The sequence below is a fragment of the Panicum virgatum genome, chromosome 8K (assembly GCF_016808335.1).
Source record: "Panicum virgatum strain AP13 chromosome 8K, P.virgatum_v5, whole genome shotgun sequence".
Classification (NCBI taxonomy): Eukaryota; Viridiplantae; Streptophyta; class Magnoliopsida; order Poales; family Poaceae; genus Panicum; species Panicum virgatum.
In genome coordinates this window covers 47042929-47057900 of record NC_053143.1, presented here as the reverse complement: position 1 = coordinate 47057900, position 14972 = coordinate 47042929, and the positions used below count along the sequence as shown (strand labels likewise).

Sequence of the window (14972 nt, the reverse complement as noted above, 5' to 3'; positions counted from 1 at the left end):
TTGCCTCTAATCTTGCCACCGGTGCAAAGGTTTCTCCGAAATCAATTCCTTCCACTTCAGAGTATCCCTTTGCCACAAGCCTTGCCTTGTTTTTCACAATGTTGCCTTCATCATCTTGCTTGTTTCTAAGTACCCACTTTGTTCCAATGACTCTTGCACCCTTGGGTTTAGCTTCAAGTGTCCAAACTTCATTTCTTGTGAAATTGTTGAGCTCTTCATGCATAGAATTCATCCAATCCGGATCACTCAAAGCTCGATCAATTGTTGTTGGCTCAATGCAAGAGACAAAAGAATAAGCTTGACAAAAGGCTCCAATATTGCGAGATCTTGTTGTGACTCCTCTTGTTGGACTACCAATGATGAGATCTTTGGGGTGTCCACTTGTGAGTTGACTTCTTCTTTGAGTTGCCACTTGAGGTGTCCTAACCGGTGTGCTCACATCTTGAGCTTGCTCATCAACTTGCTCTTGAGGTACATGAACATCTTCATTTGGAAGTAGTTTGTCTTGTTCACTACCATCTTGAGGTGCCATTGAAGAGGATGGTTGATTTGCAACTTGCACTTGATCTTCATTCTCTTTTGGCTTGATGTCATCGATAGGCATATTTTTCATAGCCTCTACAAGTGGTTCCTCATCTATATTCACAAAATCAACATGTGCTCCTTGGGAGCCATTAGATTCATCAAATTCCACATCATATGTCTCTTCAACTAAGCCGGTGGCTTCAATGAATACACGGTATGCTTTGGATTTTGATGAGTAACCAAGTAAGAAACCAATATCACAACGCCTTTGGAACTTACCCAAGTGTTGGCATTTCTTGTAGACATAGCATTTGCACCCGAACACCCGAAAATATGAGATATTGGGTTTTCTCCCATTGAGCAATTCATAAGGAGTCTTGTCAAGGAGGCGGTGTGGAAATAACCGGTTGGAGGCATAGCATGCGGTGTTGATGGCTTCGGCCCAAATCTTCTCACTAGTGCCATACTCATCAAGCATTGATCTTGCAAGAGTAATGAGTGTTCTATTCTTCCTCTCCACTACACAATTTTGTTGAGGGGTGTATGTAGCGGAGAACTCATGCTTGATCCCAACTTCATCACAATAGGCTTCTATGTTGGTGTTGTCAAATTCTCTCCCATTGTCACTTCTTATCTTCACAAGTGTAGTGTCAAATTCATTTTGAGCTCTCTTGGCAAACTTGCTAAAAACATGAACCACTTCAGTTTTGTCCTCAAGAAAATAGACCCATGTGTATCTTGAGAAGTCATCAACTATCACAAAACCATAATTGTTGCCACCAATACTTGTATATGAGGTTGGACCAAAAAGATCCATGTGGAGTAGCTCTAGTGGCCTTGTAGTGGACATGAATGTCTTGCTTGGATGAGTGTTTGCAACTTGTTTGCCGGCTTGACATGCACTACACAACTTGTCCTTCTCAAATGTGATGTCCTTTAAGCCTCGGACTAAATCCTTCTTCATGACCTTCTTGAGAGTACTCATTCCAACATGAGCTAGCCTTCTATGCCACAACCAACCCATTGACTTCTTGGGGAACAAACATGCTTGCAAGTTGGCCCTTTTGAAGTTGACAACATAGAGATTGTTATGCCGAAATCCTTTAAACACTTCTTCACCATTGTCAATCTTGCTCACTATCACTTCATTTGGCTTTAATAGGCATTGGAAACCCAAATCACATAATTGACCCACGGACAAGAGATTGAAATTCAAGGAGTCAACTAATAGCACATTGTTTATGGAGTAGTCACTTGAAATCTCAATCTTGCCCTTTCCTTCAACCTTGCCCTTGGAATTGTCACCAAATGTGATCTTGTCATAATCCTCCACATTCCCATCTAGTGAGGTGAACATCCGGGAATCACCGGTCATATGTTGTGTGCATCCACTATCCATTACCCAATGTGATCCTCCGGTCTTGTAGTTCACCTTGTCCCCCTTAGCCATGAGGCATAGGCGAGAAATGGATGGAGATGTTGATGAAGCCGGCGTTGGTGTAGAGGTAGTGGCAATAGCAAGCCTGGCCACCGCTTCATCTTCGTCATCGCTTGAATCCGATGGAGCACTTGAAGTGTCTTCATCGGTCATCCACTCCCCAATGTAAGCTTTGCCCTTCTTCTTGAAGAATTTCTTCTTGAATGGCTTGGGGGCCTTCTTCTTGTTTTTCTTCTCATCACCGCTTGACTCATCACTTGAGTCATTATTGTACTTCTTCTTCTCATGCTTCTTCTTTGTGGCAACTCGGCATTGATATGAGAGATGGCCAAGCTTGCCACACTTGTAGCACTCCGTTTCTTCAAGCTTCTTCTTGGATGGAAAGAATTTCTTCTTGCTTGAGGAGTACTTGATGCCTTTCTTGTCAAGGCGGCCCAATGCACAAGTAATCTTGCGCACAAGGTGAGCCACCTCTTCTTCACTATCATCCTCTTCTTGCTCATCTTCTTCTTGCTTGTCCACCACAATGATTTTCTTGGGGTGGACTTCTTCTCTTTGGATGAGCTAGCTTTGAGGGCAATGACCTTCTTCTTGCTTGGAGGCTCCGCATCCAGTGTGATCTTCATGTACATTTCGTGTGCATTGATCTTGCCAAGCACACCGGATGGGGTAGCCGTGGAGAGGTCGGTTTGATGAAGCACCGTGACGATGTGACCATATTTTTCAATGGGGAGAAGGTCCAATATCTTCCTTGCCACATCATCCGGCTTGATTTGAGTCAAACCAAGACCATTGATCTCCTCTACAAGAACATTGAGATGAGAGTACAATTGATTAGCATTTTCATAAGGAAACATCTTGAAATCACTTAGTTGCTTGCTAAGAGTGCTATGGCGTTGCTCTCTCTCTCGCTCTTAGTTCCCTCATGAAGCGCACAAATCTCTTCCCATAGCTTGTGTGCGTTCTTGATGGTTCTCACGCGGTTGAAAACCTCTTTGCACAAGCCACGGAAGAGAATGTTACGAGCCTTGGCATTCCAAGATTCGTAGGCTTGCTCGGACATAGTGGGCTTGTCCTTATCGACCACGGCGGGGAAGCCGGTGACGGTGGCCGTGTATGTGAGTGTGTTGAAGGCTTCCAAGTAGGACTCCATCTGGATCTTCCAATATGGAAAGTCCACACCATCAAACACGGGAGGATGTCCTTCCCCACCGGACATCTTGCTCAAGGCGGTGAAGCCTCAACCAATGAGCACGCGGCTCTGATACTAATTGAAAGGATAAAGATGTCCAAGAGGGGGGTGAATTGGACTTCTAATTTTGAATTACAAAATTAAATCCTATCGCACAAGTCCCAATTCACCCTAGTGCCTAAAGAGTGATCCTAGCACAACTACACGCTCAAAAAGGTTTGCAACCTAGAGCAAAGCATGCAATTCTAGGAAAGTAAATTGCGGAATGTAAATGCGGAATGTAAAGAGACACGAGGATTTTTATCCCGAGGTTCGGGAGACACACGGTCTCTACCCCCTACTCCTCGTTTGGCGCCCCTCGCAAGGCTTAGCACTCGCGGGCTCCTCGTAAGGATCTCGGCCTCAAACCTCGCAAGGAATGAGGTTGGCTAAGTGACCTTAGCTAAGGTCAAGCAACCACTTGATCCGCGGACCAAGTGTTCTCTTCGCTTGATGAAGCTCTTCTCCGCTCCGGAGCCGGCGAGCTTGAGCTGGTCACAACGCCTTCACAAAGGCCTTCCTCCGCTTCTCCCACAAGCGCCGGGAGCTCGCCGAAGGCACGACCGCAGCCGTCTAGGTGAGTGGATCACCAAGAGTAACAAGCTTTGGCTTCACTTGATTCAACTCCAAGCTTGGAGTTCTCTTCCCTTCAAATCTCTTGCCCAAAGCTCAAGATTTAGAGTGGAATGGTGGTGTGAGTGACCTTTGAGTGTGTGTGTGAGTGTTCCTGGGTCGCAAAGGTGGTAAATGAAGGGAGGGGGAGCCTTTAAATAGGCTAAAGCCCAAAAACTAGCTGTTAGAAGGCTCCACCCAAAAATCTGCGTACCCGCCGAACAGTCCGACGGTGAGCCGTCGGACAGTCCGGCGGCTTTTAAATTTGAAAACCCCCTTTGGCGCCTCGGGCTAAGGTACCGCCGGGCATTCCAACGGTGCATTTAGCACGAGCCTAAACAGCGCACCCCTCGGTCTTTACCGTCCGATGGTGCATTTTGCACGTGGACAAGTTAAGATTTAGCGCCTGATTTTTGATCCGCCAGAGACTCCGGCGGTGAGCCGCCGGATAGTCCGGTGGTATATAAAAACCTGTTTTTCAGCTCATTTTTTGAACGAGGTTTTGGAACTTTTTCGAAGGGCTTTCTTTCAACTTTTTCGACTAAGTTCATTATGTTTTGTCATGTTTTAATGTGCTTGAGCTTTAGGACTTAGATGCACTCAAAGAATAGAGAATTCTCACAAGGAGTGGCTCAAGCTACATACCTCAACCCCTCTTAATAGTACGGCTTGACTAGAACCCTAGCAAAAGAAGAATCTAAGTGCCCTTCTTCACCATATGGCACTTAGAGCTAGGTAACACCAGATCTTCTTGCTAGCTCAATCCAAACAACAAGCCGTCCTTTGGGAGTTGGAATTGGGGGGTCTCTTTTGACCAACCAATGAGCTGAATTAAATATATAATTCCTTCAAAGCATGAACTCATTAGTAAACAACTTAATGTTGTCATTAATCACCGAAACCTCTACCTCATGGGGCTTGTTTCTCACACAAGCCAATGGTGAGCGGGCCCTGGTTTTGGTATTTTGAACCCTGGTTTTTCAAAAATAATCTCTTTGGAGTCCTTTCAATCTTCAAAAGCTCATAGCTTTCACGTTTTAAATCCATTTTCGACTATTCTCACGCTCATGTGAATGTAGTGATGCGTAGAATAGTTTTATAAACCTTTTGTCTTCTGTTTTGATGATATGATGTACTGTTTTTTATAGTTTGTACTTGTTTATTTGCATGTGTGATCTTGTATGCTTCTGTGGTGCCCTGATGAACGCATAGACGTTGACATTGTTCGTGCAATATCAAGAGCAACTCAAGATCAAATTCTAGAAGACTCTAAGCAGCAGCAAGGAAACTTTAAAAGAAGGCAAGTATAACATATACAACACCCAATAACTTTTAACCATTGCATGTGCATTTAACTTTGAGTACCCATAAGGTTATTCCTAGCTATTTATTTCCTTATAATTACCTTTTTGGGATGCATATGGGTAAGTCGTGCTAGGTGAAGCATGAACACTTGTCCTTCTGTTAATTAATTTTGATTAATGGTTCTATGCAATTAATGTGAGCTTGACCCTTTGTGCTGTGTGCTTGAGTGATTCATGTCTCTTTTAAAACTGGCTTTTAGCAACATGGTTTAGGGGCTTGTGCATGTGCTTAGTGCTTTGCCAGCCACTCTCCGTAAGGACTGAATCACAAAGCGACCACCTGGGACAACAGTGCTACCACAAGGCTGGAATGGGACGGACTTAGCTGACTAATTTGGTTGTTTTGGTTTAGGAGTAACTTACCTGCGGGGCAAGAGGGGAGGCGAGCTTCTGTGGACCTCGCACTACTTGGGTTGAGTGTCCTTTACGTTACATGTATGTGCATCTCTCCATAAGGGTTGCCCCATGGTTGCGGACCTGAAACCTTAGCGGTTACACTTGTTGACACCGGGATTTAGCCGACCCAGTTAAATGGGCCAAATCGGATATGGGCTGAAAAGGAGCTATCCAAGGAAGCGATGGCACGCATCAACTCAGGCCGGATGGCCTTGTATCGTAGAATAATGTTTTAGTGTAAAGAGTCCAATTCAAGTCAGTTTAGGGTTTAGTTTTAATTAAGGAAGGGCAGGCTTGCCGCCCAAGTCTACGGACTATAAATATGTATCTGTTTTACGGAATAAAATTGACGACATTCTGCTCACGACGCACGGGTGTCTCCAACCTCTCTTTTGGCGCATCGCCAACTCTAGCGACTAGAGACCAAGGTAATCGTCATGCTGCTCTAATGATTTACTTCGTTAGGGCATCAGGTGTTAGTCGCCTTGTAGATTGCGTACTGAAGCGTTTTTGATGGCGCGATCTACTAGTTACCATGATAAATCTCGTGTCAAGCTTAGCTCGGTTGAGATCCATTATTTATCTTGATGAAGTTCGGGTCAAGTTTACCTTTACGCGAGATTCATCTCTTATCTTGTACACAGAGCCGATCTACCTTTGCCTTGTTATTTCATGTTATAGATCGATCTATGTACTGTGTTCTTCACCGTGTTATACAACATGTGCTGCAACGCGCACGTGTTATATGCTGCTAGGCTAGCAACGCTTGTATGTTATATCTAGCCGATCTTGATAAGATCGATCGGCTCTCGTACCCATGAGATGACCCAATGTCTGCTCGTTATGTTTACTTTTGGTTAGACATAATAGAGGTTTATTAGGGTTTGCATACATGTGTTTAATTCTATCATGTGTTTAGATCTACATGCTGTTTTTAGTTGATTCAATGCTTGGGTAGATCTATCTATATCCTGTTATACACGTATCTCCATGACACCACGACGAAACATCGGCACAACACTTGCCGATGCACATGACCCGATGTGGGGATGAGCCGATCTCTGCGATCTGGCTAGTATTCAACGTCTGCCTTGTTTTCTTGTGCGTTTTAGGAGAACAGGAGAACACCATTATCCACACCATCACCTTCCTGGCTAGGTCATCAGCCAGGTGGCACGCCCATCCACCATCAACGCAAAGACCGAACCAGCTCGGCTATTAGCTAGTTGAGCCGCACTATGAGGAGCAACCCTGCCGGTTCACATACACCTCCCGGCTCTATTGTGCTGCTCGCCTGAGCGCCACAGCAATGGTCTTCCGCGTCAACACATTTTTGGCACGCCCGGTGGGACACGAGAACAGCATCGACATGGCTCCCGCGAAGAAAACAGCAACCGTTCAGGGAGACGCAGGCGATGACGAGTTCCTTCCAGTCACTGACTTCAAACAGCTCCCTGAAGAGCACCAAAATAAATACAACGAGGTCGTTGACGAGCTCAAGGTGAAGCTGCTCGCCATGTACCGGATGTCTCGCCACGGCGGCGTCAGGATTCCGGGTTACCCGAACTCTCTACTGGACAAGGTCGACCTCCTGACTCCGTCCAAGGAGCGAACGGAGGCGCTCCGCGAAGAAATCCATAGCATAACAGCTCATGCTCTCATCAGGCATTCTGAAGCGACCATCAACCGCATGGACAACATCGTGGTCAAGACTGTCAAAGTGGCCCTGGCCGGTGAACCACTGCATATTACCGGCCCGCAACTAAATGGCCATGTAGGAGAGGCCGTGTTCTACTCCCGGCTGCTACAGCCCATCACAATTGAGGTGCAAGGTGACAATGTCGCCGAGTATGTCATCTGCCCGCCTAGGGATGGCATCCCACTAGCGCCCAAGGTATACTCTACGCCAACTAGAGGAGGGCGAAAATCCGGCTGTGCCGTACCCCAACCCTGTGAAGGTCGATCCACCTCCAGAGCCCAAGTGGGCCGGTGGTGGTTACAGTGCGACTCCCCATCCTTCGAAGGCTGCGGAACAGGAATTGGCCGATTGGTACTACAAGTACGCCACGGGGCCGATCCACACTAGTTCGGCCGCTTACGTGCCACATACCAGCCTCAACCCTACCCAAGAAGACCTTGATGACTTGATGAGGAACAGGTACGGTGTACTCCCCAAGCGTGGCGCGATCTCATACGCCAAGCCATATCCAGAGGCGTACGATCTGATCGAGCCACCTCCCAAGTTCAAGTTCCTGACTTCACCAAGTTCAGCGGGAACGAGGGCACCAGCACTATCGAGCACGTGAGCTGATACCTTGCCCAGCTGGGGCCTGCTTCAGGAGCCGATTTCATGAGGACTCGGCTATTCTCTCTGTCATTGACGGGCCCGACATTTGGTGGTATACCACGCTGCCCCCAGGCTCTATCACGACATGGAAGCAGCTGGAAGAGTGGTTCCACACCCAATTCTTTACCAGCGAGGAGGAAGCAACGATCACCGACCTCCAGCACATCAAGCAGTGGCCTGGCGAAATGGTGCAGCAATTTGTTCAGCGCTTCCACGAAGTGAGGAACAGGTGCTACTCACTTCATCTGTCAGAGAAGACCCTAGCGGAAATAGCATGCGGTGGCTTACATAGGGCCATCAGAGCAGCATTTGGGCCGACCGAGTTTGACTCGCTCAGCCAACTTGTGTCCAAGGCCGCCGCTTATGAGCGCAACAATCCTGACGCCTACCATGACAAGCCCAGGAAGAACATTGGCTACATTGAAGCCGATGACGATGATTCTGACGCTGAAGCCGACACTTGCCTAGTTCAGTGGGCATGGGGGAAGCAGCTGTTGCGGTGCCAATGGGTGAGAGCACCAGAGCCTGCTCCTGGCTTCAATTTTGACGTGACCAAGACTGTGCAGATCTTTGATTTGCTGCTCAAGGAGAAACACCTGGTCCCGTTGCCTGGGCATCAGGTACCGTCGGCCAAAGAACTGCAAGGCCGCAAGTACTGTAAGTGGCACAATCGACTAGACGGCCACAACACCACTGAGTGCCGCATCTTGCGCACGGAGATCCAGAGGGCGATAGAGCAAGGCAGGCTTGTCTTTCATCGCCCTGCGATGAAGGCGGATGTAGATCTGTTTTGTGTTAACACAGTGTATAGCTCGACCCCACTTGCAGCGCAAGACGAATCGGCTTTTCACAGCCGAATTCAAAAGGCGATAGATGGTGGGCGGGTGCTCCACCGCGATCAGGAGGCTCCAGCTTGGGCTTTCAAGATTAACATGGTTAATGCAGGGCCTAGCGACAAAGGCAAAGCTAAGGCGGACCCACGCGACGACCAACCACTGGAGTTTCGGGTCGAAGAACATACTTCGGTCAAAGCAGTTGAGCGGCATCGCAAGTCGCGACCCAGCTCTGCGGAGCTCTTGGGTATGTACACGCGCTATCAGCGGAGCAACGAGAAGAACCAGCATCGCGACGAAGAAGAGGTGTTCCCCCGTGAGCAATGTCGCCGCCACAAGGAAGCTCGACACCGCTACTCTCCTCTGCCGCGCCGTGACAGGGCGCCTGATCGCAAACACTGGAGCTGCCCGTGCTTCTACTACTGTTGGACCCAAGGTATGGAATGGCTCCCAACTCTTCATGATTGTCCTGAGTGTTCCAGGCACAAGATCCCACGGAGGAAGCCGTCAGTGTTCGATCGCCTGGGGCACGTGCCACTGTCGCCGCAGCGCAGGGCCTCTGCTCCACGACAACAGCACAGGCTGCTACCTCTGCAACGGCCTCCTGGTTCTCCACCATGTGGAAAACCAACACCAGCACCGACACAAGAAGCTTCAACCTCGAAACACCCGTGAGTGGATCCGGCGTCACAACAAGAAACTGACGACAGCCGTCGCCAGGAGGAATGCCACCTTCAGCAGTGGAGCCTAGGAGGTCTGTCCAAGTCATAGAAGCGTAGAGTTCAGCGTCTGCGCAGCTTGGAGCTAGCCGAAGAAGAGTATCTTCAAATCTTAAAGAATGTAGCCGGGACGTATCAAATCCCAAGCTTACGGCCAGGGCGGAAGAACGTCTGGAAGCGGAAGGACGATCCCAGTTCCACAAACAAGACGCAGCACGCGGCGCCTTCCGCACCATCAAAGCCCGTCGCTAACACGGCCACTCCATGCCAAGCTTCTGTTAGCGAGTCCTCTTAAGGAGATTTCGAGAAGAAGGTTGACGCCATGTTCAAGCCCAATCTCAGCGTCAACATGGTCTACGTCCTTCCAGGAGAATTCAGGGCCCCTGCTCCTAAGAAATTGACCGAGTCAATGGCACAGTTAGCCCTCGGTCCTGCAGCTATTATCTTCGAGAAGCCGACAGACAGAAAATATCGACACTTGAAGCCCCTTTATCTCAGGATTCATCAATGGAAAACCCGTTGGAGGCATGTTGGTTGACACAGGGGCAGCCATCAACGTCATGCCTTACTCTCTGTGCTTCAAGATCGGCCGGTCGAAGGCCGACCTAGTGCCTACAAGTGTCAGCCTCAATGACTTCAAGGGAGAGGCATCGCAAGTGATGGGGATCCTCACTGTAGAGCTCACAATTGGTCTAAGACGATCAATACTTCTTTCTTCGTTGTCGACAGTGATGGCCCATACACTGCACTGCTAGGGCGAGATTGGATTCATGCCAACTACTGCGTACCATCTACCATGCATCGCTGCCTCATACAGTGGGATGGAGACGAGGTTGAAGTAGTCACGGCGGATGAATCCTATGGAGTTGCTTTCGTTGAAAATCAACTGTGGCTATCAGACAAAGCAGAATGTCTCTCGGACAGGGACATGCACCAATAGAGCTTTGTCCATGCAGCAAAAAATGTGCTGATAGTCCCAAACTGAGAAACGAGAAGGAGAATGACCAGCTTAAAAGGCCGGACCTGGGAAGCTTGTTAACTCCGGCTGCAGCCTTTTGCGCAAAGCGAGGATGAAAGCGCAAGAGAGTTAATTAGCAGGTGTGTTTTACTCAATATGTAGAGTAGAACTTAACCGTTTTCCCGGGCCGGGTCGTTACACCAGGAGATCGGCCACAAAAATTTTGTAAAACTTTTTGTTCCAGTAATAAAAGTTGGTTAGCCGATCCTCGTGATCGGTCCCTCTATATCGGTCTTATTTACGCTACGCCAGGCAAAGAAGCAATGACGCGTGAGGAGGAAGAGGATGCGAGGGATAGTAGACAGTCAAAGGAACAACACCCTCACCCGTTCCCCTCGTCATCAGGGTTTACTCAAGAATTTGCAGAGGAAGGTAAGCTCGGATTTGGCTTTACTCCTTCAGACGAGCTGGAGTCTGTTGACATTGGCCCTGGAGATCGTCCCAGGCCAACATGGATCAGCAAGAGGTTAGATCCTGAGTTCAAGGCCAAATTAATTGAACTACTGCGAGAATTCCCTGATTGCTTTGCTTGGGAGTACCATGAAATGCCCGGGCTGGATCGGTCCATCATTGAACATAGGTTGCCGATCAAGCCTGGATTCCGACCTTTTGCTCAACATCCTAGGAAGGTCGATGTAAAAATCCTTGACACTGTCAAAGAAGAGATCGAGAGGATGATAAAAGCTGAATTTATCCGCCTGTGCCGTTACGCCACATGGATATCGAGTATAGTTCCTGTGTGGAAGAAGAGCGGGAAGCTCAGAATATGCATCGACTTCAGGGACTTGAACAGAGCAACTCCTAAAGACGAATATCCAATGCCAGTGGCTGAGGTGCTGATTGATGCGGCAGCTGGCCATAAGGTGATGAGTTTCCTTGACGGCAATGCGGGTTACAACCAGATCTTCGGAAGAGGATGTGTTCAAAACAGCATTCCGTTGTCCTCAAGGTCTGTTTGAGGTCGTGGTGATGACCTTTGGTCTACGCAATGCTGGTGCCATGTACCAAAGGGCCATGAACTACATTTTCCATGATCTCATTGGCCGACTCGTTGAAATCTACATTGATGATGTGGTCGTCAAGTCGGTCCTACAAGAAAATCACTTAGCCGATCTTCGCCAAGTATTCGAGTGCACCCGCAAGCATGGTATGAAGATGAACCCATACAAGTGTGCATTTGGTGTCACCGCCGGACAGTTTCTTGGGTTCATGATCCATGAGCGTGGCATTGAGATCGGTTCGAAAAGCAAAGAGGCGATCCAAGAGATGGTTCCTCCTACGACCAAGCTGGAGCTCCAGAAATTGATTGGCCAAATCAATTACATCAGGAGGTTTATACCCAATCTCTCAGCTAAGCCTGAGGCGTTCATGCCGTTGATCAAGACACAGCGGCGTGAGGAATTTATATGGGGACCCGATCAGCTGTTAGCGTTCGACAATCTCAAGAAATATCTAGTGTCCCCACCTATGATGGCTCCTCCATGTTTCGACCTGCCTTTCATCGTTTATATTTCAGCCGATGATTCGTCCATCGGCTCCTTGTTGATTCAGGAGGTTGATGGGAAGGAACGCATGATCCACTACCTCAGCAGACGCCTCCTCGACGCGGAAACTAGGTACACTGAGATGGAACATCTATGTTTGTGTCTTTACTTTACTTGCAACAAACTTCTACATTACCTTCTCAATGCCGAGACACTGGTGGTCTGCAAAGCCGACATCATTAAGCATATGCTATCGGCTCCTATTCTCAAAGGAAGGCTTGGTAAATGGATGTTTGCCCTGTCAGAATTTGATATTAAATTCCGGCCAGCCAAGGCCGTCAAGGGCCAAGCATTAGCCGATCTTGTCACTGAACGATCGGCTCCTCAAGCTTGCTTCGTTCACATACATACCTGGACCATGACGTTCGACGGGTCTGCATGTGACGATGGATGCGGTATTGGGATAATAATCACTTCCCCTGGGGGGGCAGAATTCAAATTCGCGTTCCGCCTGTGCGAGCGGCGTACCAATAACCAGACGGAGTACGAAGCTTTGTGCAAGGGGCTTGAGCTGCTCCTTGAGGTGAGCATTGAAGCAGTTCACGTTCGAGGAGATTCACAAGTTGCAATCAACCAGTCGACCGAGGATTTCAACTGTAAGCGACTTACTGTACCCGTATCTGCTTCGCTGCCAGGAGTTGATGGCTAAATTCCGGTATATTCAACTACAATGGATACACAGGAATGAAAATTTCGAGGCCAACAGGTTAGCACAAATGGCATCAGGCTATACAGAGGAAGAAGCCGATGTTGAGGTGGAAATCTTGCAGCTAGACGCGGTTGACTAGAGAGTCGATCTCCTTAATTACTTAAGGGATCCGGCTTGGGGGGCAGACAAGAAGACAAGGCAACGAGCTCTCAAGCACGTACTCGTGGGCGATGAGCTGTATTTCCGTTCCATTGAAGGTCTGCTTTCAAAATGCCTGGGGCCGACGGAAGCGTTTCGTGTCATGCAAGAGGTACACGAAGGAGTGTGTGGAACTCATCAATCGGCTCATAAAATGAGGTGGCTAAGCAGAAGATCAGGGTATTACTGGCCAACGATGCTAGAGGATTGCTTCAAGTATTACAAAGGGTGCCAGGAGTGTCAGAGATTTGGAGCAGTACAGATGGCACCGGCCGGAACAATGAATCCCATCATCAAACCATGGCCATTAAGAGGCTGGGGCATGGACATGATTGGTCAGGTGAATCCTCCTACTAGCAAGGGCCACAAGTGGATTCTGGTTGCCACGGATTACTTTACCAAGTGGGTAGAGGCTGTGCCTATGAAAAATGTCACGGCCAAGGACGTGGTGAATTTCATAAAAGAACATATTGTATATCATTTCGGTATACCGCAGACTATCACCACAGATCAGGGCTCTGTCTTTTTGGCTGAGGAATTCAAAAATTTTGCCAAAGAGATGGGCATCACTCTGATACAGTCGTCACCATACTATGCCCAAGCCAATGGTCAAGCAGAAGCATCAAACAAGACTCTCATCAAGTTGATCAAGCGCAAGATAGCTGAATATCCCAAACAATGGCATGATCGGCTTGCTGAAGCAATGTGGGCATATAGAATGTCCTGCCATGGCGCTACGAAATGCACTCCCTATCAGTTGGTATATGGTCAGGAGGCTGTAATGCCATGGGAGATTACCATCGGCTCGCGACGAATTCAGTTTCAGAACGAACTAACAGCCGATGAATATGCATCACTTATGACCATTGATACGGATGACGTGACCGAGCTACGGTTGTGGGCTCTCGAAAAGATTAAAGATAATAAAGCCAGGGTGGCTAGAGCTCACGACAAGAAGGTTCGGCCCAAGAATTTCTAAGTTGGTGATCTAGTATGGGAGGTTGTGTTACCAATTGGAACTAAAGATTCAGCATACGGAAAATGGTCGCCAAACTGGCATGGGCCCTATCGTATCGTAGAAACAGCCCATGGGAATTCTTACAGACTAGAAACGCTTGAAGGGGTTCGCTTTAGCCGAAATATTAACGACAAGTATTTGAAAAAATATTACCCCAGCATGCGAATCCGTTCTTAAGATGCAAGTTGGGTGTCCAAGGCGCTGAAAGATGCAAAGCCGATGTCGTTGCATCGCCTCTAGCGGAAAAAATGGTCGTATGCAAAAGCCGATGTTGTTACATCGCCTCTAGCAGAAAAAAGCCGATGCAACAGCATCGCCTTTAGTAGAAAAAATATATACGACATAAGTTGGATCAATAGCCGATGTTGCGGCATCGCCTTGAGTAGAAAATGCAAGAGAAAGAAAAAGCTTTAAGTTTTGGGCCAAAGGATACCTTTGGTCACAAGTATAGCCGATGCAGGGCATCGCCTTTAGAGGAAAAATAAAAGAAAATGCATAGTTCACCATTACACTCGGGGGGCATGTCTGACGAGCATGCCCAAAGAACATTAATATGCGGAATTCAAGAAGCACCAGAAGGAGCTAATTTTTGAAGATACTGACGAGCCGCTGAGAGTGCTTTTAGGCGGATGCCATCGGTTGAGTTGATTGCTTCTCAGTCAGAGCTTTCAGTCCCAGCAACCAGCTTCTTCTCCAGAGAGCGGAGCCGCATCAGGTTGGTCTTGAGCGCCGCTGCTAACTCTTGCTTGGTATTGGTCTCCTTCTTCAGAGCATCATCAGCAGCTGTGAAAGCTTCGTCAACAATAGACAATTCTTCAGTCTATTGAGCAAGCAGGACAAGCTACGGTTCAACTCAACCCGGTCGCCGCATCGATCGCTTCTGCAACTCATCTCCTCTGCTCTCTGCCTGTGCCTCTGAGGCTGCCTGTGCTGTGTGTGTGTGCAGTCGACCGGAGATACAGAGAGAGCTCAGGTCAGAGGTTGCTGCAGTGCAAAGACGACAGATCGAGGCGCGCGCCATGGCTCCACCTCCACCTGTCCGGCGGTAGCAGTGTAGCACCAGCAGGCAAGGCAACAAAG

At 48.2% G+C, this 14972-nt stretch overlaps 1 protein-coding gene across 1 annotated transcript; it reads left to right on the top strand.

Annotated features, from left to right (window-relative positions):
- The first annotated feature begins 13196 nt into the window (after positions 1–13196).
- On the top strand, positions 13197–14941 carry LOC120645835 (uncharacterized protein K02A2.6-like). Its single transcript, XM_039922567.1, has 2 exons — positions 13197–13579; positions 14839–14941. The coding sequence occupies exons 1-2, from the start codon at positions 13197–13199 to the stop codon at positions 14939–14941; spliced, it is 486 nt and encodes a 161-aa protein (XP_039778501.1).
- The last annotated feature ends 31 nt before the right edge of the window (positions 14942–14972 follow it).

What these genes read in the sequence shown, in the direction of transcription:
- LOC120645835 (XM_039922567.1), top strand. Translation starts at nt 13,197, where the DNA reads ATGGACATGATTGGTCAGGTGAATCCTCCTACTAGCAAGGGCCACAAG. An exon ending in GATCGGCTTGCTGAAGCAAT is followed by an intron (nt 13,580 to 14,838) that starts GTGGGCATATAG and finishes GTGTGTGTGCAG; the next exon opens with TCGACCGGAGATACAGAGAG.